Below are 27910 nucleotides of genomic sequence, written 5' to 3' on the forward strand. Positions count from 1 at the left end.
GGAGTTTTTTTGTAAAAGAGAGCAGAGAATTAGAAATGTGGGGTTTAGGGATGGTTTTCTGTTTAGAGGGATTTTCAAGCATGTTTATATGCTGTTAGAAATTTTCTAAAAAAAGGGAAAAGGAATAGCGCAGGAGAAAGTCAGTTCAATTGCAGGGACAATATCCTTCAGTAGGAAGGAAGGGCTGGAACATGATTTTCGTACTTACTGGACAGACTCAGGGGTTCCAGTTAACATACAAGACCTTTCTGGAAGGCCACCACTGTCTACAATTAAAAACAAACAAAAATCTTAGGCCAAGAAAATGTTAACAGAATCATTTTCACTAGCAACTTTAAAAATGCTAGTTTTCTTGTCACTTTGAAAAATAACAGCAAGAGAATAACATTACCAGGAGCTATCTGTATTTTGCATCCAGATTCCTGTTGTATGCGTGAGATCTGTTCACCTCCTCTGCCAATTACTAGTAAGAAAAAAGAAAATTATTTGCTGAAAGATTTTAAAGTATGTTTTGATTATGTTTTTTCATAGCTTTAAAAAAATCAGATTACTTACTAAATCCAACCATCCCATCTGGAACTTTGTATTCTTCTGTCATTACAGACCTGCTAAGAAATAACAGAAACCAACATTTTCCTTCAAAGAAAGATAGATAATTTGTTTATAAATAAAAGGTAAACATAAAAATGGAAATCTAATGGCTCCTAATAACTTAAACTACATTTCTAGGCACATACTTAAAATACTCAAAGTCAAAATATGGGGCCTGAGTAGTTAAACTCAGTATCTTAATTAAGGTCATACACATCAAGTGAGGAAGGTATGGTGGATGGAACAGTCTGAAGGCACGAACAAAAAGGAGTTGGGGTGCAGTTCAGGAGATACCATTTTAACAGTTATTTTAATTCAGCTTAGTTCTTCTAAAGTGTGGCTAATTCCACCCATCCTTTCAAATTACAAACGTATCTCACTCAAGAAAACAGATCATTTGCTATCACCTATTTGAGTCAAGGGAAATGAACCATATATACCAGGAAAAAAAAAAAAAAAGCAGACACATATTCACTATATACTAACTTGGCTGTGTTTCATATACAGTTCAACTAAAACTCGCAAAGTGCTCTTTGAAAAGCTTTTATTTGACTATACCTTTGCTGCTGATGCATCGGTGGTAACTGTGTTCCGAAAGCTACCAAAAAATTAAATAAAGTGAGAATTTAATTTAATTGACATATATTTAACAATATAATCATTTTAAGCAATTCTAAAATCTTTCCCTGACACACAGACAACACCCTGAAGAGCACAAAAATTTTACGCAGAATACTTAACACTGAGAGTGGGCAAGAAACTCAGTGAAATGGCAGACATTATTGGCAATAGCATAAAAGAAAAACTGTCCTTTTTCAAGCAGCATAAGCAAAGATTAAGAAATGGAGCTATAACCCCTATGTTCATAGCAGCACTATTCACAATAGCCAAGACATGGAAATAACCTAAATGTCCATTGACAGATGAATGGATAAAGAAGATGTGGTACGTATATACAATGGAATACTACTCAGCCATAAAAAAGAATGAAATAATGCCATTTGCAACAACATGGATGCAACTAGATATCCATACTAAGTCAGAAAGAGAAAGACAAATATATGATATCACTTATATGCAGAATCTAAAATTTGACACAAATGATTCTACCTACGAAACAGAAACAGACTAGTGGACAGAGAACAGACTTAAGGTGGTGGGGGGTGGTGTTGGGCTGGGGGAGGGATGGAGTGGGAAGTTGGGGTTAGCAGATATAAGCTAATATGTACAGAATGGATAAACAATGAGTTCTTACTACATAGCACAAAGAACTACTACATTCAATATCCAATGATAAACCATAATGAAATATATAACAACTGTACTTCAAAAACAGAGCTATAAAATAAATTGAACATGTAAAATGACTTAGCAACTAAATCTTAAATTATATTGATACATGGCCATAACTGAACTAGGAGATAGGAGGTATATTTTTAGAAATAAATTCATACAAAAAGATAATTTATGGCCTTCAACTAACTTCAAAGATACCCAACAAAACATAGGAACAAAGCCCTAATATTAAAATCCATAGTTACTTTAACTTTTAACCCAATTTAAAATAAATACTTACAGTCATTTTGAGGAGCAACTTTCTTAGCATCTGGCTGATCTGTAAAATTAAGAGTCTTTTAATTTTTTGCCAGTAAGTACAAACATAAGACTTAGCTCCCCCATGCCCAATCAAGAATACCAATATAAACATTTACTGAAATAGCTGAGGGTATTGTTTATCATTTGAACCAAAACTGCCAAAACTCAACCCAAACACTTAGTGATCGAAAGAAAATGGCATTTCTTTCATTCTCTTCATGTTTAAAAGATGCACAGACATTAAAAAAAGTTCTTTTTTACGGAATCAAATCACTGACCTTAATGTATGTTAAGCACTTTAGAATGATACAAGACAAAGTATTTAGTCCGTTACTTAGCAAAACATCACATGCTAAAGTCTAATGATGCTTCCCACTGTAGGAACTGAAGATTGGAAGGAAAAAAACCTATCAAAATGTGAAAATTTGACATATCAAAAGTTGAGTGTATCTGACAGTGAACACAAAGCTATGAAAAATAAGTAAAAAATCACATTGCAAGGCAATCTCAATCTAAACTGTTCTACTGTTCCTAACCAAACATTTCACAGCATAAACTTCAAAAGAAACTCAAACAACTACATGACTTCATCTTTATCTACATCCTTTACACACATGAATACAATGCGTACCTTAGAATAGACAACCTACAGCTCAAAGTACTACGTTCTCCTCCCCCCTTCAAACTTAAATGATTAAACATCAGAATGTTGTGCAACAAAAATTCAGACACATAATCCAAGAAATATTTGTGTCCATTTAAGAATCCACTGGTTTATTTCACGTTTACATACTGAACACAGGTAATAAATAAAAATTCCTGCCTTTAAAAGGAGAGGGCATTCCCTCCCAGTGTGTTGTACTGCTCGGACTTGTCCAAGAGCCATCTACACATAAAATAAAAAGAATACATTACATACAACATCTGAAGCATCATTAGCTCATTTTTTTTGTATATTAAAACCTCACTATAAATGTGAAAGACACTTAAATAAAAGGAAACCAAGCACTCCTGGTCAAAAGCTACAAATACATTCTATACGCTCATTCAGAATCCTCCTTTAAAAAAAAAGGGCAAAAAGAAAATGTATCAAAATTCATACATCAAATCTAAAACAAAAAAATATGTGCAGACTTCTAAGTTCAGAAGGTTCAACAATTATGTTTTTAAAAAATACAAGGCACTGTTTATCTACTGTTTTAAGCCACATTTTGAATTAAACCTGAAACACAAAACAAGGTACTAAAACAAACAAAAAATGGTATAACCTGCAACACACTAAAGTAGCAAACTATAACAACTTCAACCTTTAAAGTGAAATCTGAAATAACAAAGTAATGAGAATACAGCATCTCAGATTAATTCATGTATGATGAGAAAAACCCATGAAATGTTTCCTAAACATTTTGTATTTTTGTTTTCTTCAGTATATTAACAAGTCGTCTGTGCAAACTATCAATCTGGCACAATCCTAAAAGAGGGAAAATGATGTTCTCTAGTAAGACAAAACTGGCTGGTTAACTCAAATTTTACCTACCTTGTCTAGGTCTCTTTTCCCCCCTCTCCTTTTGAGTCCAATATAACCCTTACAATTTTAGGAACCTTATGATAAAAGCAATGTTTCAAAAAAAGAACATCTGAAAAATACTGAAAATCACTTCAACTAAACTCTGTGTAAAACAATTTAAAATATTTATGGCTATAACTTACCTCCATCTTCCAAAGGTCTTTTCTGTCCCCCATAACCATAGTCATTTGAATTCAGTGATGTACCAGCATCACCTCCAATTTTTGCTGCAATCTTAAAAAACAAAAAACACACCGTCATTAAGGATAGCACCATAACTACATTATTTCCTAATATATGCTAAATATCTATCACATAAGAAAATTAATTTGATAGACAAATTAAAATTACAGTTCAATTTATTACTATCATTAATAACTTCAGAGCTAACAAATAACCATCTGGAATTGCTTCTGATATAGCTCTATAAAAACAAAGAAGTAATCAATTAAGAATCTTTAGAAGACTGACCAAATAACTTTGAGGAAAATATGGATCCTAATCCTATCTTCTCCATGTCTCTCTCCCATGACTCTCTATATGTTGGTATAGGGAGAACGTGAACATGCTAAGGCTGTGCTGTCTAGTAAGGTAAAATGCTAGCCACATTTGGTTACTGAGTATTTCATATGTCTAGTCCAAATTGAGATGTACTTCAAGTGTAAAATGCACACCAGATAGCGAAACCTTGGAACAAATATAAAGAATGTAAAGCGTCTCAAAAATTTTTATATTGAACACTTTAAAATGGTAATATTTTAGATATGTTGGGTTAAACAAAACATGTAACTTGCATTAAACTTCTATTGGACAATCTTTTTCTAAGGGAACGAGGTGGTGTGGAGGAAGCCTGGGAAGTTGTATGTCTAAGGAAGTCTCTGTTATAGAACCACAACTCATTTCACTGTTAGAGACTTTTAACTTTTAGAGTGGGGCAAACATAGTATAAGAAACACCAGCCTCGGGCTTCCCTGGTGGCGCAGTGGTTGAAGAGTCCGCCTGCCGATGCAGGGGACACGGGTTCGTGCCCCGGTCCGGGAAGATCCCACATGCCGCGGAGCGGCTCGGCCCGAGAGCCATGGCTGCTGGGCCTGCGCGTCCGGAGCCTGTGCTCCGCAACAGGAGAGGCCACAACAGTAAGAGGCCCGCGTACCGCAAAAAAAAAAAAAAAAAGAAAGAAAAAAGAAACACCAGCCTCAAGTCTTAAGTGGGGCACAATCAGGGGTTATTTACTGCATTTTTCTATGAAAAGGGAAATGGAACTAAAATTGCTGAGTGCCAGCAAAAGGCCAAACTCTGTATTATGATAAATGTTTTATACTCATTTTGTCACTGAATCATCACAACAATTCTATGAGGTACAGTATTTAGTGAGATAGATATCCATTTTACAATTGAAAACAATCTCAAGAGGTAACTTAACCAATGTTACATAGTAAGTCAATGGTGGAGAAGTCCCAATTTCTACACACCTCCTTGGCAGTTACAAGTGGTAATCACCAAAGATGGGTGATGGGCTCATTAGAGTTCACCACGTTATTCTTTCAATTCTGAGTATGCTTGAAATTATCCATGATAAAAATTAAACAGAAAATGAAACTTTTGGTGACTGCAATTCTTCTAAAAAGGTGTTGATGTGGAACTAAACCAAGTGCCTCAAGCTTCATTATAATTAGAAAACTGTAAAGGATAAGCGTATTCAACGACTTGAATCCAATATGTATCACGTAAGTCCTAAACATATATCAGTTCCCATATACCAAATGTATTTCCTAGGATTCCTAGGTTTCCCTTTTTCTCATCTGTAAATGCAAACACCCACCACAAAGCATATTAGGATTAAATATAAAAATGCTCAACAAGAAAGGTATACAATTATATATTTCCTGACTTTATAGCTTTGGTCACTCTAACCTATCTTAATCATCTTTCACTTTCTCAAAAGCTTATTCGAATCTTTGATCTAATTAAAATCTTATTTCTTCCCTGAAAGTCTTCCTCATCACATCTGAGAACTGCTTTTCCACCATTCAGTTTTAAAGCAATCAGCATTTGAATTGTTCCTCAGGAAATTTAACATACTGCTAGGCATTGATGTTATGAGGAAAATGTTTCTGGTCCAAGGAAAGAGTTAATACTAATGAAAGAAAATGGTTTAGGCTGGTAGTACCTTCTGCAGTTAGCTTTTATAAACACTGAGTTTGCAAAGCAGCACTCCTTGAACTCCAAGGAACTTCTGCACAGAAAAAGGATATTTATTTATACCTCCCTATCCACTGAATAGTTCTAAAAATATCCAACTGAAAATAAAATTGATCTTTAGTTCACTCAGAAGAACCAGTTAACACCATCTCAAAAATTCAGAACCAATACAAAAACATTAGAGAAGAACTTTTAGAAAAAATACTAACACAGATTTAATCAATTCTCCAAGATCAACAGAAAACATACACTTCCTAGGTCACTGCACAGAATTTAAGAGAAACAGTAATTCCTACAATCCAGTCTCTAACTATATAAAATTCTTATGAGACTAGTAGAATTAAGTGTAGGTAACTTCTTTGATTTTCAATTTACAGTAAAAATTCAAGCTTTCCATTTGGACCCTGCCTACTTCTCAAATGAATAAATATTTTTTGTGCTTTCAATGTTTTAGCATTTTCCACCTTTCTTCATCAATTATTCCTAGAATCCAAGAATTTTGGAGTTGAAAGGAAAGTTGAGATTATTCAGTCATACCACCTGATTTTAGAGATTAAAACGACAAGAACAAAACCACAAACAACAACACACAAAAAGCTGATTTTCAGAAGTAATTACCTAAATGCCCAAAATGACTATCTCCTAATTTTCAGTCTACATGCTTCCTTAGGCTTTGGGGTCCAACCGTGATTTGGGGTCAGTGGTAATTCTGGTTTTACTGCTTTGTGTCCTTGCCAAATTTTCTTAAGCATTTTGTGCCTCATTCATCTTCTGTGTACAAAAGAGATAAATAGTTTCTACACTTACCCTGTAGAATAGTTGTGAGAATTAAATGAATTAATATAAATATGCTTAGCACAGAGCCTAATATGTAGCATATAAATTGCCAGTTACTATGAACAAATCAGCACACTTTAATTCAACTATAAAGCAGGTTCACAAGACTTCAAATATTCTATTTAAAAAATTTAACAGGTTTTTATTTGTACTGGCCAAAGATATACACTTTGAAAGAACATAATTATTTTCAGAACAAAATTTCATTACTGCTTTAATTCATTAAAGATATCTGTTGATTCAATTCAATAAATAATGAGTACCTACTATGGGCAAGGTCCTAATGGATTCAATTCCTATGCACCAGAAATGTGAAGAGGCTAGAAATATTACTAGCCCACCACTTTATTAGTATTGTCCCCTCTTTACAGCCCAGAAATCTGTGCTTATTATCATAATCAAGCTTTGCTATCCCATCTCAAAATGTGTTAAAAAAACAAAAACAACCAAACAACCCCACCCCCCACACACTCAAATACTAGTTTTCACTGGAGATTAATGCTAAGTAAAAAGTCAACAGTCCTATTTTATAAATTCTTCATTGCATTCAAACATAATACAGTCTGAATTACTTTCACAATTATCAAGAAAGAGATTTCAAGAATTGAGTACTTAATGATTAATTTAATAGTTGTTTAGAGGGGAAGTGATGAGGATTGATATTCTTGCAACCTGTGATCTACCACTATACTTAGTCTCAGTCTCTGATTCACTTCTATCTTCATATAACCTTAAGGGGAAAAAAGTAGATAGATGTATCTCAATTTTCCAGTGTTTCAAAGACAGAACTTATTATCAGTGTGATCACTAAAGATCTAATCAAAGAATTTCAACATCACCCTCTGCAGTTACAGTTTGAAATACCCAAATATAAATTTCTAAAATAGACAGGTTGGAAACCTAAACTAGAGAAGCAGTCTGGTGCCCCTGTGCTAGATTTAGCTCACAGAATATTATAAAAATCTGGAAATTTCACATTAAGAAAATAAGCTATTAGAATTCTCTGGAAAAAAGACGGAGCAACTTGGCCTCAATTGCCTCATGGCAACAATCAGCTAGAGTAAATGCTACTAGCATTTACTAGATAGGGACCAGGGATCCCTATCATTTGTTCTGCTTTCCTGCGTAACAAAGAACTATCCAGCTGAAATGCCAATAGCTTCCCAAGCAGTATGCAGCTCTTTGAAGGCAAGAAGCTGTTCTTATACCTCTTCCTTCCAAAGAACACAGCACAATACTCTAGACAAAGAAAAGAAACTTAAGGTTAGATGGAGATTTTGGAAATATAATTCAGTATCCATTTAATATAAATAAGGAAAAACGTATTTCAGGGATTAACCTAATTTGTCCCTTCAGCCCAAGCACTTTTCCCTATACTCGACTTACATAATCAGACAAGCAGCTCTACAACCAATATAGAGGCACTCTCAAATGTAACCAGAAGGGGCAATTCAACTCAAATGCTAAATATGAGAATCTCAGATTTAAGATTAATTCTGTAGAAACAATCAAATTACAGCAAAGACACTTGTAAATTTTATTACAGAAAGGGCACTGGGGCAGCTACTGGCATATAAACAGAGGACAAGAAATTCATAGTTTGAGGACAATTTCTATATTTAAAAAGGCAGTCTAAATAAGAAAATTGTCTTCAGAAGTTGTATCCACCTGTACCTTTTCTCACCTCATTTTCCACCCTCCTTCCCCCACGCAACCCTATCCTCCAGTGACTTCACTCTTAGGTTCTTGTCATCCCCAAAACCCCCATACCTTTGCACATGCTGCTTCTTTCTCCACTGGTCAAACTCTCACTCATTCTTTAATGCCTTGCTTAAAATATCAGTCCTTTACTTTGGCAGTTAGGTACCCCAACCCCTGGTGTTATGTACAGTACCTGATTCATAGAACTCTAAAATGTTTATAGAACAAATGGATGAATTAACAGTGCCCATATTTTGTCTACTGTTTGAAAGCGTTAATCAGATACTTCTATTCTTTTGTCTTTGGTTCCCTGATCATCATAGCTTCCTAGAAGGCAGAAACCCAATTAACACATTTAAAAAGTCTCCAGTATTTATGTACAGTGTCACAAATTAATTCAATATGCTGGTTGAATAAAATAATTCAGGTGAGTCTTCCAATCCAATCTAATAAAACCCTTCTAACAGAGTTCCTGACATTATATAAATGTTTCAGTCACTATTCTAAACATGTTCAGAAGTAGTAAATAAGAATTAGGTAAATAAATCGCAGAATTAGGGTTAATGATGACCTTCTGTTGACTCCTTGGAAAATTTCTGATTAAAAACAAGTACAGGTACATTTTTATTTATAATGTGTTCACATTATAAAAATATGAGCGCTTTGCTACATCACTACAGATTTTATGGATTTTGACTCAAATGATACTTTAATCCAACCGGGGGGTGAAAAGTAAGTTAACGAAGTTAACTAATGTAATCAAAACATACCACAAAATTGGATTCTGATTACCATGAGCTTAACACTGTACCCTAAAAATGTCTAGCATCTAACACGCATCGTGTCATAACGAGAATATAAGATTCTTACTTTTACTTAGACACAAGTCCATACCAACATCACACGTTTTAAAATTACATTAAGGGACTATCTAATAAAGTTCAAATAAAATCCTAGAATATAACTTTTTTTTTTTTTTTTTTACAGCTTTTGTTTGGGAAAGTGGTGCCTTCAGGGCAAATGTACGCACCTACGTAATACAAAGAGGTCTGGTCAGTTTACGACTCTGAACTGAGAGGCAGATTCAAATTGAAACTTAGGGTATAATGGCCCTGAAGCCATTTTGAGAAGTAAGAGGGAAGGAACCGTAGAACACGCGTAAATCCCGCCCTGAAGAGGGATTCCAACGCGGAATACGAGTGCTCGCCTCTAATTTTCTTCCTTGAAGGTGTGAAAGTGTATGGTACCGAAAGATTAACTGCGGGAGAGCTCGAACGGGTTGGAAGCTCTAAAGACTGCTTTAATGACAGATCCCTTCCCTTACCATGGCTCCGGCGGACAGACCCTAGTCCTTTCCCAAACTCATTACCAGAAGCTTCCATACTATTGTGTAAAACTACGCGCGCTTTACCCCATGGAAGAGGATGTTCACTCCGAGGAAAAGGAAACGCTAACACCTTGGAGAAAAAAGCGCGAGTACCGCAGAAACGGGAGAAAAAAATCTAAAGCCATCTTCGCGTAGCACGCCTTGGGGTTCAAAGTGGCTTAGACACCAAGAACACAAAACCGAGTTCCAGCCTCTATTCGGTATTACCAACGTGGGGAAACGTGAGTCTCGTCACATTTCAGAGGGCGGAAGGGCACTTCTTTCCTCTTCCTCATGCGCGAAGAAGTAGCGGCCTACTCAGCCAACGGCCAATTACCGTGAGCTGTCGGGGTCTCGCCGCGCGGTCCAGACTTACCTGTCGGGCTCTCTGCAGCGCATCTTTGAAAGCATCGTTAACTCCTCCACCACCGCCGCCGCCGCCTCCACCACCAGCTGAGCCAGACGAGGGTGGAGGCACTGTTGAATAATCTGCCATGCCTACTCTACAGTGGCCGCTACCGCTTCTTCGCAGGGACCTCTCAGCCAACTGCTAAGAAAGGAAGAAAATGGCGGCCGCCGAGGCTGTATCACATTCTTGTGCGACCATCGTGCCGTAGAGGGGCGGAGACTGAAAGAAGAAAATCTCGCGATGTTTTGAAGCAACGCGCTGTTGTGGGGGTGAGGCTGGAAAAAACCAGGCAGCGAGATATCGCGAGAATTGTCTTTAGATTTCGCGAGAATAGGGTTTCTATTGGCGCCTCCTCTATGGGCGTTCTCGGGTTCAGGTGGTGCGGTTATCCCTCTGGGTTAGTGGAAAGACTGGTGAGCTGGCCGCCGTCTGCTTGAATTTTTGAGAGGCTGGAGGAAAGGAGTAGTTTCTTATCGGTCACCGCCTCAAGGAGGTAGAATGGGTGGATTTTCCGCCCAGGGTCATTCTGTGTACTAATGGGGAAGTGGGGGACGTCGATAGGCGTAACGGCGGCGCAGCAGTGTCTAGAGCGTGCCGCCGGGAGGGCTCGTGGGAGACGCGCGCTTTGGCCGCCGCGCGGTGATGCTCCCGAAAACGTCCGCCCGGCATAGCGGGAACGCGGCATGATTTTAAGGGTAGTGAAGTGTCCCAGCATTTTACTTCTAGATTGTCAGTTTTGAGTTTTGTCACAAGTGGGGATGAATTTAGGCCGGAGGCCTTCGTTCTCGAACTGATTTCTAAGTTATTGTGTAAATTCTTTGGATGAGGCTGTGACGATATGACTGCCCTTTTCTTTACCTTTTAAAAATGTAATTGTTCCTAAAATTCAGTTTTAGCCAGACTCAGTAACCTAGTATCGTATGTATCCATGGCCAGTTTTATTGAGGTCCTTATAGATAAGAAACGGCGTCCATTTCTTGACCAAAATTGGCTCTGTAGCTTCTTCGAAATAGTTTCCCTCAGCCGCAACCTGTGAGAACTCTGATGTTTTGTATTGTCATCCCGGGACTAGATGATGATGATATTATTTTGTTTTTTGTTATCTACTTCAGTTACCAGGTAATTTCTTTCTGGAGCATATCGCGGCACGTAGTTTATTGCATTAGTGGTAGTAGTTTCAGGCCCATTAGAATGCTTCAGGAGTCGATCACAGTGATTTTATTTTCCCCCTAATTCTTTCCCTTTAGATAACAAAAAATGAGGTAAAATGAACTTTACCAACTTTGCTATTTTGTGTTTAGTGAGTTAGGTCTCAAAGAGTCCTTTGCCCATTGCTAGTTTTAAAGTAATAAAGAGAAACGTGTGCTGCAGTCTTACTTATACCTGAAATTAATGTATCCACTTGCTCAAGGCCCAAAGTAAGTCTGATAACAGTTACATGCACACAGGTACAAGTGGGCCATCATTTTCCTATAATTAGCTTTTCCTACCATTTTATCCATTTACAGCTCTGATTATGTCCTTCAGTGTGCATAGACATCTATTTCGATTTGGGGGGGAATTTGTATTTGGAAAAGCAGTGAATGTGTTGGACTACAGATTTAAGCATAACTGGTAAAAAGAAAAACTGTATAAGCAGTGTTGGGTGGTATTGCTAAATAGGATTTCTTCAGCTGTGCTTTGAGAAAGTCTGTCCAATAAATGGCATTTATTAATCAGTAACTGATTTTTTCATATGTTATTAATTAGACATATACCAGTTAGTCCTGATCAACATAGTGTTAGTCACAGAGTGATATAATTTACCTCCAAAGAAATAAACTTTGTTTCATGTATACCACAATTTTAGTTATCTCTAAACATTGAAAATAAGTAAAGAGCTCCATTTCTAGTTTTTTTTGGTAGAGTTTCCTGGAAGTACGGGTATTCTAGGATGGGAACCATTTGGAATCAGTCAAGATCAGGATTTCTCAACCTTAGCACTATTGACACTTTATGGCCAATTTTTTATTATTACTTTATGGTAATTTTTTATTTTATAGCACTACTGTGCATTGTAGTATGTTTAGCAGCATCCTTGGCCTCTACCCATAGATGCCAGTAGAACCTGTACCAATATGAGAACCCCCATACCAATTATGACAACCAAAAATGTCTCCAGAGATTGCAGATGTCCCCCGGGAGGCAAAATCACTCCACAGTGAGAACCACTGGTCAGCCTTGATTGCTGCCCCTGATTTTTCCATCAAGAAGACCTATTTACCTTACTTCAGAGGTATATTCCACATTCCACTACTCTTCATCTCCACTACTCCTGAGTTACCGTCACCTCAGTCTTGGGCTGTTACAGTAGCATTCTAGTTGTTTTTTTCTGCTTCCACCCTTAACATCTTTACAATTTACTTCTAAAAATTATGAAATTTTGTACAGCGAAGTATATAATGTATGTAATGTCTCAATTGTAACAAGCACCCATGTATCTGCTTTCCAGGAATGTTCTCCAAAAAGTAAACCATTACCAGTACTCTTGAAGCTCAAGGGTGCCTCTACTTGAATGTATTACAATTGTTTCTTCATATAGCAGCTTAAAAGCTTTCTTTAAAACATAAATCACATCATCTCACCTAGTCTTCTCTCCTGTTGCACTTTATTATTTTTTTTTTAATTTTTTTTTTTTCCTGTTGCACTTTAAATCCCATCTCCTAGAATGGCCTAAGGGTGCCATGTAATCAGGCTACTATCTAAACACTCCTGCTCCTCATTCTATTTGAGCCACCTTGCTGTCCAAGAACATTCCTGCCTCTAGGGCTTTATGCTTGCATCTTCCTCTGCCTGATTCAGATGTTCTTATAGACCTTCACATGGATGATTTGTCCTAATCATTTGGGTCTCAGTTCAGATGTCATCTCCCTAGACCATCTCTGACCTCTGTTGTGCCATTCTGCAATCACTCTCCAATTACCATGTTCTCTTTATAGAATTTATCGGAAATTATGTCGTATGTGTTTACTTGTTTATTGTCTGTCTTCCATTAGATTGTAAACTGCTGGAGAGCAAGGACCTTGTCTGTCTCTACCACTGACTAGTTCCTAACACATAGTCTTAGCTTTCTAGATATTTGTTGAATGAATGAATGTCGAAAAAAATCCATCTCTACATTTTAGTTGATTTTGTGACCTTGGTCAAGTGAACTTAGACTTTGTGTCTCAGATTTTCTCATCTACATAATGATCATAACCTGCATTGGTATCCTCAAATGAGGTATCTCTGTGAGCTCTTCAGAAACTGGAAAGTGCTATCAAATGGAAATTGGCTTTATTAAACATAGAATTTGGCTTCTGGTATTTCATAATTAGGAAAGAATAATCCGTGGTACTCCACTTCTATAAATTTTTTGGATTAAACATCTATGTTCAAATCTTAGTTTTGGTAAAACCCAGGATCTTGTAACAGCAACTGAATTGTAGGAAAACTATAACCAGTGACTTGATTTGGTTATATGTGAATTAGTTCTGATTCCACTCAGTCTTCTCAAAGCCATTTGTAGTTTGCTGGTTACTCCAGATAATTTCATTATAACTGATGAAATCAGACTTTTCTTGACTAAATGCATTTCCCTTTGCAATGTAAATCCTCTTAAAAGTGGTTGTATCATAGCTAATCTAAAACTGGCTTATTGTGCTTTGAGAGATTGGCTAAATTTAAAGCTGAATTCTATTTTATAGTCACTGTCTTATCATAGAAATTAGTATTCCATATTTCATTCTCAGGATGAAGCAAAAGTCAATGTTTTTAAGCTTATAAAAGTCTAGCTGGGGCATTCAGTTTTATCAAATAACAGAGTAAAAAGATTAGTAAAGGTAGTACAAGTTGGGTTATTAAATGTACTGGCAACATTCTTCATTTTACCTTCTGATTTATTGTTTACCAAATGACTGATTCTTTCTCAGCATAACTTTCCACTGTTGGATTAGTTAAATCTGTGTGAAATATTAACAGATTCTTATTTTATAGCTATTGGAGAAAAAGTCCATTATAGCTTTTTGGATAGGCATTTTAGAGTGGCAAAATTGTACAGACTTCCTGCCTCATCTTTATATCTATCACCCACCTCCTAACAACTCTTAGCCAAAAGGAGCTGATAACTTTATGCTGTATTCTGTGTGTCGTTTGAACCAGGCCTGTATTTTCTCAGTGCACAGTCACAACAGATTCAGGTTAAATGTGAGGAGGAAAGTGGCCAGTTAGTTCAAAGTAAAGTAAGTGGTCCAGGATGTTGTTTTAGGGTATTTGATCATTAATGTTGGTCATTGGTCTTAATGACTTTTGTATCCTTTCTGATTGAGTTTGTAGGATTCTGTTTCAGACTGTGTGAATGGAAGCAAGAACTATCAGTACTTGCATTATAAAGGACAAAGTTGTTAACACAAATGTAACTTGGGAACTTTGTGGAGAACAACAGTTTGACTAGTGTCTGAAACTGGAGGCAGCCCCATGTAGTGAAAAGAACTCTGGACTTGGTCCCAGAGGATCTAGATTCAAGTCTGACCCATGTGCCCTTTGGTAAGTCACATAACTTCCTTTTACCAGCATACCAGAGATGGCAGTTTAATCTGTTTTTGAAAAGTAAACGGTAATAAAAATGTCTTATGTTTTTACACCATGATTTCTGTCTTTTCTCTTTCAGAAGTCACCATAGTATCATCTCACCCTCAGTTATTAGAAATTTCTTCTCAGATTTGGATGTCAGATTTAATAGTATGTCCTGATTGAAAGGCTGTTAGAGCATTGACAAATCCTCTAGGATATTGCTCATGACCATTGATTTGCCATAAATCCAGCCTTTTGCCATCCTTGTCATTCCCACTTATTCATAACTGCAGGGCCCTTGGGCCTTTGCACATATCTTTCTCTTTGTCAGGAACACTCCTCACCTCTTCCATTTCACTGTTGCCTGTTGAAAATTTTCCATTTTTCCAGAAAACCTGTCCAGAACTATCAAATTTAGGAATTCCTATTTGTATTCATGTACCATATCATGGTAATAATACCATAATATCATTTATTGTTTAGAATTCCCACTAGATTATAAGGTTCATGACAGTAAGGGCTATGTCTTTTTCTGTGTCTTTACTGCATAGCACACTCTAAAGTGCTATATACTGGGCACTGTAAGTGCTTCACATGTATTTTATTCATTTATCCTCACATTGGCTTTATGAGATAGGCGCTATTAAAATCTTCATTTTGCTGGGGTACAGATGAGCTAACGAATTTGCCCAGGCTCACATGTTAGTAAATGTTAGAGCTGAGATTTGAACCTAGGCAGCCTGACTTGAAAGAATGGAAGAATCTATTAAAAATCTATGAAATGTATCTCTTTGTAATTTCTAGGGTATAAGTCACAATTTGGTATTTCTTACTTGGATGTTTAAAATATTTGCATTAGTTTTTATCAAGACTTAGGCTAAAATTCTTCACGGGAAGACAGCTCTTAATGTAAGGTAATAAAAGTAGATTACTTACAAAATTTTAAAAACCCGTGTGTTGTGTAACAATATAGAAGCTTGTTTCTCTGTATTGCTAATTGCACTGGGTGGATTAGTAATATGCCTTACTAAAGTATATAGTGCTTTATGGTGTGTGTGTATATATACATATATACCTGTATATTTGATGATGATTAGTGTTATTTTTCGAATACATTGTTCAGGGGGTTTATGTGTTTGTAGTACACATCACTAACTAGATTGTAAGACTTCTCAAGACAAGGATAGAATTGATTAATTTTAATTTTTCCCCTATATTACCACACAGCCCCTGTGATAATGTTTGCAAAATTCATATATTTACTGTTCTTAGTCTCCCTTTATTTTGTGGTCAAAAGCATCTTTATTTGTTCCTCCCCTACTTAGATCATTTATTTATACATTGGTTCCTTTCACTTCTTCTGTTACATTTATCTTTTTCATTAAATTTTTAGCCAAGTAAAGAGTCTGATAAAAAATCATCTTTTTTCATGAAACTTAACCTGACTAACCAATTCCAGTGATCTTGCCCTTAATTTAATGGTTGTCTGCATTTGTTACAAGGAGATTTTTTTAAATGTAAAAGCTGAGCCACAACTACCACTCCCAGAAACTCTGATTTAACTGGTCTATATCTGTATCTGTAAAAACTTCCTATGTTGATTTTATTTGTTTATTTATTTAATTTAGCTGTGCTGGATCTTAGTTGCGGCATGTGGGATCTTCATTGCGGCATGCATGCGGGATCTAGTTCCCTGACCAGGGATTGATACCTGGGCCCCCTGCATTGGGAGCACAGAGTCTTAACCACTGGACCTCCAGGGAAGTCCCCCTATGTTGATTTTTTTAAGTACAGCCCACACTTGAAAACCACTGAAATAAAAAGTCTATATGCTCCATCAGATTTTTGCTTATTTTTAATGCCTTGCAGTTTGTTCTCTAGTTGTTATGGGCATATAGTCTTGAGAACTCAAGCTCTAGAAACATTTTCTGTTTTTGAACCTATCTACTTTATGTTGATATAGGCTAATGGCAATGTTAATTGAACAGGACCGCCAGCATCATCTGGGGGTGCTTTTAAAAATGTGGATACCTGGGCCCCACCTGGATGTAGTGAATCATTTTTATGGGAAATTACATTTTTTTAAATGTGTCTTAGGGGAATTCCCTGGAGGTCCAGTGGTTAGGACTAGGTGCTCTCACTGCCAGGGGCCTGGGTTCCATCCCTGGTTGGGGAACTAAGATCCCGCAAGCCATGGGGCATGGCCAAAAAAAAAAGCATCTTAGATTCTTATGCTCATCAAAGTTTGAAAACTGACACTTTATGCAAAAAGTATTTAATAAGTATTTACATAATTAAGCTGAATTAAAATTTGTCTCCCCAGCTAGACTGTAGCAAATGTTCTGAATACAAAGATCTTGTCCTTTCCCGTTTCCCCTCTGTGTAAGAGAGGGCTGTGGTCAAGGACTGGCTTTTACTTTTCAGCTTGCCCAGTATGGCTTTGTGCTTTTCTTTTGGTAGAAGCCTGATAAATATTGAATTGAGTTTTATATGTAATCATACTTATTTTGCTGCAAAGCTAGAGCTAAAAACAAATTGTTGAATATGTGGTTACGAATGTTGGGGGCCTTCGAGGCTAGGTGGCACAGAAGAGTAGCTTCACTCGAACTTTTCCTAAGAACTTGGAAAGACTTTGAGGATCGTCTGGTCCATTTCTTTCATTTTATGGAGGAAACTGTGACCCAGATTGCTTGAGTGCTATGTACAAAGTGACAAGATTAATTGCAAAACTAGAGCCAAGACTAGATTCCTAGTCCAGTGCTCTTTATTTCATGAAATAAGTTCTCTTTGAAGCAGCAGTGATTAGGTTAAGTTTCAGATGGAGGTTTTCTGCTTCTTAGGTACAAGGGGAAGAAAACTCTGTGCACAACCAGAAACAGCTGATTTTTAAAATCACGACATCTGCCTTTACTCACATTTATTTTTTGAGATAGATCACTAGAAGATGGAGGATCTTTGCCGATGAAATCCTTAACTGAAGATGGGTGGGTATGAGATATAGAACTCACTTGGCATACAATTTTGTTGCTGTTTTTAGTGGAACTTTGCTTCTCTGTCCTGACATTTCCATATCTATAGCAGTGATCTCTTTGGAATTTGCCTTCTGATTGTTTGTTCTTTTATGTTGCTTCATATTAACAGATATTCTCAGTTCATTTTTAAAAGAGTGTATTTGAAAGGACTTGAGAAGGAAAAGAAGGAATAAAAAATTTTAAAGTATCTGAAATTACTATTTTCCTGTGACTTAACCATAATATTCTTCATAACAGCTTATCTAATTATAGTACCTAATAATACAAATACTAAATTTTCAAGATAGCATGGTAGTTTATTTTCTAAATTTAAAAGCATATCGGGACTTCCCTGGTGGCACAGTGGTTAAGAATCCGCCTGCCAATGCAGGGGACACGGGTTCAATCCCAGATCCGGAAGATCCCACATGCTGTGGAGCAACTAAACCTGTGAGCCACAACTACTGAGCCTGCGTTATAGAGCCCGAGAGCCACAACTACTGAGCCCACGCACCTAGAGCCCATGCTCCGCAACAAGAGAAGCCACCGCAATGAGAAGCCAGCACACCACAATGAAGAGTAGCCCCCCACTTGTCTCAACTAGAGAAAGCCCACGTGCAGCAACTAAGACCCAATGCTGCCAAAAAAAAAAAAATTAAAAAAAAAACTGTATAAAAGCATATGAAGTCTACAATAAATTCATTTTATCCAGGAGAGGTATTACTTTTAGATTCTTAACAACCTTGCTTTTTTAACTGTACTTTGATATAAGTGAAGATCAAGAGATTTTATTTTAGTTAGAGTCTTTAAATGGTACACTCTTTAAGTGCAGGAGCTGCCTTATTTACTTTTTTTTTTTTACTTTTTTTTTTAAACTTTTGAATTTTTTTTTTTTTTTTCCGGTACGCGGGCCTCTCACTGCTGTGGCCTCTCCCGCCGCAGAGCACAGGCTCCGGACGCGCAGGCCCAGCGGCCACGGCTCACGGGCCCAGCCGCTCCGCGGCACGTGGGATCCTCCCGGACCGGGGCACGAACCCGTGGCCCCTGCATTGGCAGGCGGACTCTCAACCACCGCGCCACCAGGGAAGCCCTAAACTTTTGAATTTTATTTGTTTATACAGCAGGCTCTTATCAGTTATCCATTTTATACATATTAGTGTATATATGTCAATCCCAATCTCCCAATTCATCCCACCACCACCATCCCCTCCGCCACTCTCCCCCCTTGGTGTCTATATGTTTGTTCTCTACATCTGTGTCTCTATTTCTGCCCTGCAGACCAGTCAGGAACTGCCTTATTTACTTTTGAGATGAATATACTACCTGGCATCTAGTGGATGCTTATTAATCTATTCATTTATTCAGTTCAGTGAAAATGCTGGGCATTGTTCTAGGTGTTAGATATACAGTAGTGAACAAAATAGACAAATACCCTTATCCTCATGGACCTTATTCTAGTGAGTGAATGTTGAATGAAACCATGAATCACTTTGGAAAGACTATATTTTCAGATCGTAATTTGCATCACTCTAAAAAGGGTTAGCAAATTCCCTGGCGGTCCAGTGGTTAGGACTCAGCGCTTTCACTGCCAAGGGCCTGGGTTCGATCCCTGGTCAGGGAACTAGGATCCCACAAGCTGCCTGGTGTGGCCCAAAAAAAAATTCTTTGAAGAATTAAAAAGCTTAATCAGACCACTCATTCATTTAAACATTTATTTCCTTGTGTGAGTATGTAAAATTATTTGAAATAATTACATAACTGCCAGTCATTGTCATCCTAATTGTCATTCAGTTCTTGTGTTCTGTTTGTAACCCTGAGTAAAATGTTCTATTTGTAACTCTATGAGTAAAGGCCTCAGTTGCTAGCCCGGCTACAACCAGGGAACTTCATCAAAAATCAAATATCACTGAGTGCCTCTGATTATGCTGGCCCAAAACTCCGTACACACCAAAGTTCTAGTTGTTTACTTGTTTGTTGTCAGTTTTTCACACCGTAGTGTGAACTCCACAGGGTGTATTTTAGTCACCACTGTATCTTAAGTGCATAAAATAATGTGTCACATAGTAGATGCTAGTAAATATTAATAACTCAATCCTTGACCACTGAAAATGCAATTTCTTCCCTACTCATAGCTACAGCCTACATCTAATCTTCATCCAGACTACTCAAACAATAAAAATCTTCAATTCCAATATTCTCTCAAGAAGACCTCTTATTATTTTAATAGCCTGTTTACTGATGTATTCCTTCTGTTCTTCTAGTCTTTTGACACTTTTCTTTTTTTTCAATCTCTGTTACTTCCTGGCCTTATTTGCCAGTCACTTCAAGAATTCTCAACTCCCATTCCCCTTTGTCTTTCAGTTACGTCCACTCTTTAAACCACTTAAAATAGACTTTGGAGTTAGTTAAGCTTCAGTTCACCATTTGCTACCTATGTGCCAAGTTATTTAACCTGGCCATGTTTAATCTTTTTTGGGTCTCATTTTGTTCTTTGTGCTCTAAGCATTGTTATGAAAATTAAATGAGATTATGGTAACCAGATACAATTGCCTATAAGTAATGAAAACCCTTATTAAATAATAATAAAAAGTCCAGGTGCAGAGTCACTCTAGGTCTGGTTGATTTAGCAGCTCAACAATACATGAGGTATCCATATTTTTTTCATCTTTGCCCTCTGCCATCCTCATCATGTGGCTTAGTGCCCCTAATGATTGCATAATGGTTGCCACAGTTCCCAGTGTTATGCAGGCATGATTGTAAAGTGGAAAAAGAAAGTTTCTTCCCTTTAAAAACAAGGAAACGCTACTACCTCCTTCCTCTGGTTGCTCATTGGATTAACGTTGTGCTGCTCGGAGCTGAATCACTGGCTTACTCCAGCAAGTATCATACTTGGTTTTGAATAATTAAGATTCAACTCCTGAGGCTGAGAGGCCTTACCTTATTAGTAATAGTTATCATTACTACTATATTTGTAAATCTTAGGACTCTCTCCTTGGACCCTTTTTTTTTTCTATATACATTCAATCTAGTATACTCGCCTTTAGTCTTGTGGTTTTAAAGTTCACCTCTACTGATATTTTGTCTTCCCTCTGTACTGCCTCTATTAATACCAAACTCATCCAAATGCCTATTGGACATTACCATTTATAAGCTTAACTGGCGTCTTAAACTTAATATGTCCAATATTGAACTCTCCAATTTCCTCCTGTAGCTCTTCTGTCTTCCTATTTTAGTAAATAGCAATTCTGTTCTTTTAGCTTGCTGAAGCTGAAAAACATTGAGGTCATTACTGATTTCTCTCACATTCCACATCTGATTCATCAGAAAATCCTATTGACTCTACCTTTAAAATAAAGTAGGACCTTCACTGCTACATCATGGTCCAAATCACCTGAACTATTATTGCAATACATTCTTAGTCTTCCATCCTTGCCCGCCATGCTTCTCTACTCCAGATGCCAAAGTAATCCCATCATTTTTCTGCATAAAACTCTCCAGTGGCTTCTCACCTTCCCTCAACTCAAGTCAAAGTCTTTAGTGGCCTGCAAGGCTATACACAATCTAGACATCTATTATTTCTCTGACCATTTCCTAATCCCTTCCCCACCCCTACCCCATCATTCTTAAATAACCAAACCTCAAAGATACCTGGCATTCTCTCACCTCTAAGCTTTTGAATGACCCCCACATATGTATATAGCTTTTCCCTTTTCCTCTTTCAGGTCGTGGTACAAATGTTTATTTTCTCTGTGAAGCCATTTCTGGCCACCCCATCTAAAATTTTAATTCTCTTATTTCCCTTTCCTACTTTATTTTCCTTAGTACCTACTACCATCTAACATTACATATAGTATTTTTTTAATATTTTTAATTATTAAAAAATCTTTAAAATTATATCTTCTTCATTATAATGTAAAGTATATGAGGCAGGAATTTTTGTTCATCTTTTATCCCCAGTACCTAGGAAGGTGCCTTGGCATATGGAAAATCCTTAATAAAATGTTTATGAAGAAATGAATAAAATGAATATTGATTCATCTTATCATGGTTTCTGGTTTTGGCTAGGTCCTTAGTGAGATTTAGTAATCCTTTACTTGTTTCTGATTAGTTTCCTTCCTAGTTCACTTAACTGCTATGTCAAACCATTACCATTCTGTGTCAAATGCCCTACTTTTATTCTCAACTCCTTAGTTGCAGATGTCCTTTTTAAAAAATTTTAAGAGGATTGATAGCATCTATAAACTTTTTAGTCTTCCTAGTCCTCTTGCCTTCAAATTTATAATTTTTTCCTTATTTATTTTCTCTTAATCTCAGAGCCCTACTTCTTATTTTGTTCAAATTTCATCTATTTCCAATCTTGGCACCAAACCCTCCTCCCTCCTATTTCCTCTGAGACCTTAATTAAACAATTATTTCATTTCTTATGTATTTATATATATATATATATCTCATTTTCCTCTCTATATTTTTTCCTCTCGACCATCTCTTTTTTTTTTTCTTTTTGGCTGCATTGGGTCTTTGTTGCTGCACGTGGGCTTTCTCTATCTGCAGCAAGCGGGGGGATACTCTTCATTGTGGTGTGTGGGCTTCTCTTGTGGTGGCTTCTCTTGTTACAGAGCATGGGCTTCAGTAGTTGCGGTGCGTGGGCTCAGCAGTTGTGGCTCGCAGGCTCTAGAGCGAAGGCTGAGTAGTTGTGGCGCACGGGCTTAGTTGCTCTGTGGCATGTGGGATCTTCCCAGACCAGGGATTGAACCCATGTCCCCTGCATCGGCAAGCGGATTTTTAACCACTGCGCCACCAGGGATGTCCCTCACTTGACCATCTTAAAACTTTCTTTATCCCTACTTTATTACAACTCTCTCTTCTTCCCTCAGATGACTTTCTTTAAAAGCTTAAATTTACTATTCTATTTTCATATCTCTCTTATTGTTCAATTCACTGGATTCTGGCTTTTGCTTTCATTGCCCACAATTCCATCTACATCATAGGATTGTTGTGAAAGATTAAATGAGGTTATATGTATTAAGTTTTAGAATAATGCTTGCACATAGTTAATGTTTGAGTGCTTACTATGATTAGCTATAACTACTGAAACAAAAATCATTCTCACTCTAGTGGGTACTTTTCTATCACCCTTCTTGACTTTCCTATATCCTTCATGAAACACTGTCCTCCTTTTGGTTTCAGGACACCAGTGATATCAAGATGTTTTCAGCTCCAAGTAACAGAATTTCTTTAACAATAAGACCAATGATAGATGGTTCTAATATTGATTAAGGGATGCAACAACACTATCAAGGACCCAGGCTCTTGCTTTCTTTGTACTCTAGCATTCTCACTGTGTCACAGATGTTTACCTTCAGGATTGTAAGATAGCAAGCACCGTAGTTTAATCATCCCAAAGCAGAAAGGCAGTCGGTGCTGGGGTTTCTCTGGGGTAGGTATCTCTTTATGGGGAAGACAGTCTCCCCCAGAGTTCCCCAAAGCATTTCACTTACATCTCATTGGCCACCCCTACCCCAGTCACTGGCAAAAGGAAATGTGATTACTATGATTGACTTAAACTAACCATGAGTCATTCCCCAGGGGCTGGCGGAGGCACTGACCTTCCTTGAGTTCATTACTCTATTCTGGAAGAAACTAGATATCTGTTATCCAGAAAGAAGATAGGAATGGCTTTGTGGTTCATAATCAATAGTGTCTGCCGTACCATTCTCATCTGGTTGATCTCTGATTGTTCCTTCTTAGTGTTTTTCATTTTTTCCTCTTGATTGATGTGTCCCCTAAATGCTGGTATCCCAAAGTTCTGGCTTTGATTCTTTCAAAAATTATTCTTCTACCCTTTAAAATAACACCTGTGTTATGATCTTTTCTAAATCTTTATCTCCAGCTAAAACTTCTTTCCTAAGCCCCAGTTTAGAATATCCAACTGTCTCCTGGACATCTTCATCCACATTCAATTCAATTGAATATTGTTGTGCTAGGTTTTTAGGAGTCAAAAAGTAAATAAACCTTGCCCTGTATGATCTTACATTATAGTTGGAACAAGTTATTCCAACACAGGTAGTAATTAGGAAGGCAGTTTTATCAAGCAATAAAATTTTCCAAGTATAGAAGTAGCATAGGGACTTCCCTGGTGGCACAATGGTTAAGACTCTGCACTCCCAGTGCAAGGGGCCTGGGTTTGATCCCTGGTCAAGGAACTAGATCCCACATGCATGCCACAGTTAAGAGTTCGCATGCCACAGCTAAGACCCAGCACAACCAAATAAATTAAAAAAAAAAAAAAAAGTAGCATAGGTGAAGAGGTTATAGGAAACTAAATGGAACTCATCTTTTCTTCAAATGTACTCTTCCTATATTCTATACTTTAATTAGTAGCACAACTCTGCATACCTTTGGCCTAATGGTTAGGATTCCGGGCTTTCACTGATGTGGCCTGGGTTCACTCCCTGGTCAGGAAAGATCTCGCAAGCCGCATGGTCAAAAAAAAAAACAACAACAACAAAGGGGCTTCCCTGGTGGCGCAGTGGTTGAGAGTCTGCCTGCCGATGCAGGGGACGCGGGTTCGTGCCCCGGTCCGGGAAGATCTCACGTGCCACGGGGCGTCTGGGCCAGTGGGCCATGGCTGCTGAGCCTGCGCATCCGGAGCCTGTGCTGCGCAATGGGAGAGGCCACAACAGTGAGAGGCCCGCGTACTGCAAACAAACAAACAAACAAAAAGAAAACGAAGAAGAAACCAGGGCAATCTAAAATCCTTCCAAATCCCCCACATAAAGTTGGTTGGCAAATTGTATGTATTCTACCTCTATTAAATTTGCCCATTTGTCTTTTTATATCATAGTCATCATACTTTAGGTCCTTGTAATTTCTCATTTCATTGAATTATTCGCTCAGTAAAAGTTAATTGAACAGCAATGTATAACAAGGCTTTATACTAGGAAAATGTTCTTAAAAAAAGAAAAAAAACCCAAAAAACAAAAAACTGGGTTGTAGGGAGGCTACAACCCAGTGAGTAGGGCATAAGCAAGCAGATGGTTATATAGTTGTGATAAGTGGTAGAGATACTGAGAAAAATGTGGGAACTTGTGTTCAGCGGAACCTAACCCAAGTTGGGATCAGATTTGCCCAGTTAGAGACTGAGTCTCCAAGTAGTACTAAGCTGAGTATGGAGTGGGGAAGAGGGAAATACACACATACATACACACCCCACTCAATTTATACATACCAAAGAAATATTACTTTAAAGACATTATTTTGGGTGACTGTGTAGTTTTCATTTTGCTGTTGCTTAAAAATAATTTTTTAAATGATCATAATTAATTTAGATTATCAGTAGTAGTACATACAGTTGATCCTTCATATTCACCAGTTCTTTACTTTCAAATTTGCCCAATCACTAAAATTTATTTGTAACCCTGAAATCCAGGGTGCTTTATTGGCCATTTGCACATGCATGTGCATGAGCTGAGCAGCAAAAAAAATTTGTCTTATGTTCCCAGCTGATATCCAACAAGGCAGTGCTTAGCCTTCTTATTTCAGCTCTCTTTAACAAGTCTTTGTAGTCTATTTAGTGCAGTTTTGCATTTTTTGCATTTTCGTGCCCTTTTTTTGGTGATTTTACTGTTTAAAGAGATGTTTGAATGTGGTGCTGAAGTGCTGTCTGACGTTCCTAAGCGCAAGAAGTCTGTGATGTGCCTTATGGAGGGAATACATGTGTTAGATAAGCTTCATTCAGGTAGGAGTTACACTGCTATTTGACCATGAGTTCAGTGTTATAATAAATAAAGTGTCTTCATTACAGAAATAAATGGGAAACAAGGTTATGTGTTCATGAGTTGACTTAACCCAGCATTTCCCTTAGGGGCAATGATTCAGTATTTGCTAAAATTCAGCATTCACGCAACTTTATAGAATATAAATATGTTAAATAATGAGACAGGATAAATTTGACTTTGGGAACCAGCCAAAGTCATTTATGGCCAGGAGTGATGAGTTAGATGGTCAAGCTGAACAATATAGAGGTATGATTAGAGGTATGATTAGTTCTGTTAGATTCCAATGAGAAATTGGGGATAGGCAAATATAATTTAAATACTGCATGACTCAGCTCAATGGCATTAATATTAATCACTATATTGATATGGAGACTTTTATTCTATAAACATATATGGGGTGCCAATGTTCCAGCTACAGTCTGAGCACTGTGTTTTTCTATCTTTGCAATGGGAATAAAAAAGCAAGACTAATTTTAATTGGAATGACCATCTAGATTCCTACAAGGTACTAAGATCCGTTCTTTATATTCTTTACATTTGCAGTATGCGGTTTTCTAAAATTGTAGTTAAAATAAAAATTGAAACCATTTTACCCCCCATTTACAAAATTTATCCTTTTGATTTAAGAGAAAAGCAAATTGTTTTTTCGCAAGCTAATAAAACTCTGAGTTGTGTCTAAATCAGTAGTTTCCAAACTTGAGTGTCCATTAGTGTCACACTAAGGGGTGGGGGTGGGGTTTAGGTCTCATCAAAAATGGAGATGCTGAGACAGCGTGCCCCTCTTGATAAACATCTCACTTCACTACCCTAAGTTTTCTAATATATTCCCCTTAGCGAACATGCCCAGGTTGAGAATTTTAGTTTACAAGTTTTATTTTACCATCAGCCAGGCTGATGTTTTATAAGCTTAAGTGTTTACAGTGAAAACTTCTTTTTTTTAATTTGCTAGATATAACAAAATTTTATTGTGTTCACTGCTGCTTTAGCCTGCCCTCTCCCTCCAGTTAAAGGATAATTTGTATAAAGCAGGGGTTGGCAAACATTTTCTCTTAAGGGCCAAACAGTAAATTTTTAGGCTTTGTGGGCCACACAGTCTCTGCTACAACTACTCAACTCTGCCACTGTATGGGGAAAGCAGCAATAGACAATAGGTACTATTTTATGTTTATATTGTATGGGAAGGGATCATGACTTAGACTGTTTTGATCTCAGTAACTGTTGCCTTTACTTGCTGATTTAGCCTAATAATAAAAGGCTATATTTTAAAATATTAAAAACTCAAACATTAAAACCCATCCACTTAAATTATTCTTGAAATCCTACTTTTTCTTTTACCTATAAATGTCCTCCTTTAAGCAATTACAGTACTTTGGGCTCATTGTATTTGGAGTTAGGCAGTCGATGGCCTAATTTGATAGCAGTTGGTGGATACTATATAACAAGTTGGCTTATTTTATACATGTGCTAATACTTAATATTTGGTACGTAGCAATAAAGTCTTTGAATCATATTTTAGTCTCCACAGTAGCAGAGGTTTAATTATTTATGCCTTCACAGGTGCAACGTATTATAAAGATATTTCATACTTAAGGTTAGGTACTGATTTAAATTTAAAATAAATCATTTTAGGGACTTCCCTGGTGGTCCAGTGGTTAAGACTTCCAGGGGGCATGGTTCAACCCCTGGTTGGGGAAGTTCCGCATGCCATGCAGCACGGCCAAAAAAATAAATCATATTATTGAGTTGTAAACAGTTGGAGAGCTAAACAAACTTGCGAGATAATCAGTTTATTGCAGTCTTGCCTAAGAGCCTAACAGTTTGGCGAAACAGCAGCTTATCCTCTCCTTTCCTGCTTTACCTCTGGGCTACAATCATTTTTTTTTTCCCTCTACTACTTGTCTTACCCTGAGGAGCTGTTGGTTTCACTTTGGCCACAGAGTGCTCTCCTCTCTGGCCAGCTAGTTAAGTTTTCCAGGTGATTCTGATGCCTTCCCTAGCTACTTGTGAGAGGAGAAACTTTAGAAAAGAATAAAGTGAAAATCGCATAAATTCCTCATTTCCCAGTGTTGCTTTTACTTTCAACACTGTGAAAGCATATACTGAGTGAGCATGTGTAAATAGAACCATCCCCACTACTTTACCCTAAAAGTAAAGTATTACTTTGAAAAAGTCCTCACAAAAAGTCCTTTTTTTGCAGATGAAAAATGGGATGTTTTGTTTTTCAACTTTACTGAGATATAATTGACAATATTGTAAGATATT

The 27910-nt window shown here is 37.2% G+C and overlaps 2 protein-coding genes across 22 annotated transcripts in view; one reads left to right on the forward strand and one right to left on the reverse strand.

Moving 5' to 3' along the window:
- Nucleotides 1–10463, reverse strand: part of FUBP1 (far upstream element binding protein 1) — a 33926-nt gene extending 23463 nt beyond the window's left edge. For 5 of the 19 annotated variants that reach the window (XR_013828583.1, XR_013828584.1, XR_013828585.1 and 2 more), the window contains exons 1-8: nucleotides 10237–10462; nucleotides 3898–3988; nucleotides 3011–3073; nucleotides 2168–2206; nucleotides 1150–1189; nucleotides 556–608; nucleotides 392–463; nucleotides 209–266 (exon numbers count right to left, since the gene is read on the reverse strand). Coding sequence is in view for 16 of the 19 variants with exons in the window: in XM_079923270.1 (XP_079779396.1) it covers nucleotides 209–266; nucleotides 392–463; nucleotides 556–608; nucleotides 1150–1189; nucleotides 2168–2206; nucleotides 3011–3073; nucleotides 3898–3988; nucleotides 10237–10356 (536 nt within the window). In the remaining 3 variants the exon portion in view is untranslated. Of the gene's footprint in view, nucleotides 1–208; nucleotides 267–391; nucleotides 464–555; nucleotides 609–1149; nucleotides 1190–2167; nucleotides 2207–3010; nucleotides 3074–3897; nucleotides 3989–10236 lie in introns of all 19 variants that reach the window. The other 14 variants (XM_079923267.1, XM_079923271.1, XM_079923273.1 and 11 more) reach the window with 8 other exon arrangements.
- A 140-nt stretch (nucleotides 10464–10603) lies between these two features.
- DNAJB4 (DnaJ heat shock protein family (Hsp40) member B4) overlaps nucleotides 10604–27910 on the forward strand; it is a 41827-nt gene continuing 24520 nt past the window's right edge. The window contains exon 1 of one of the 3 annotated variants that reach the window (XM_079907472.1): nucleotides 10604–10682. The gene's annotated coding sequence lies outside the window, so the exon portion shown is untranslated. Of the gene's footprint in view, nucleotides 10763–27910 lie in introns of all 3 variants that reach the window. The other 2 variants (XM_079907473.1, XM_079907470.1) reach the window with 2 other exon arrangements.

This window comes from Stenella coeruleoalba (genome assembly GCF_951394435.1).
Source record: "Stenella coeruleoalba genome assembly, chromosome: 1".
Taxonomy (NCBI): Eukaryota; Metazoa; Chordata; class Mammalia; order Artiodactyla; family Delphinidae; genus Stenella; species Stenella coeruleoalba.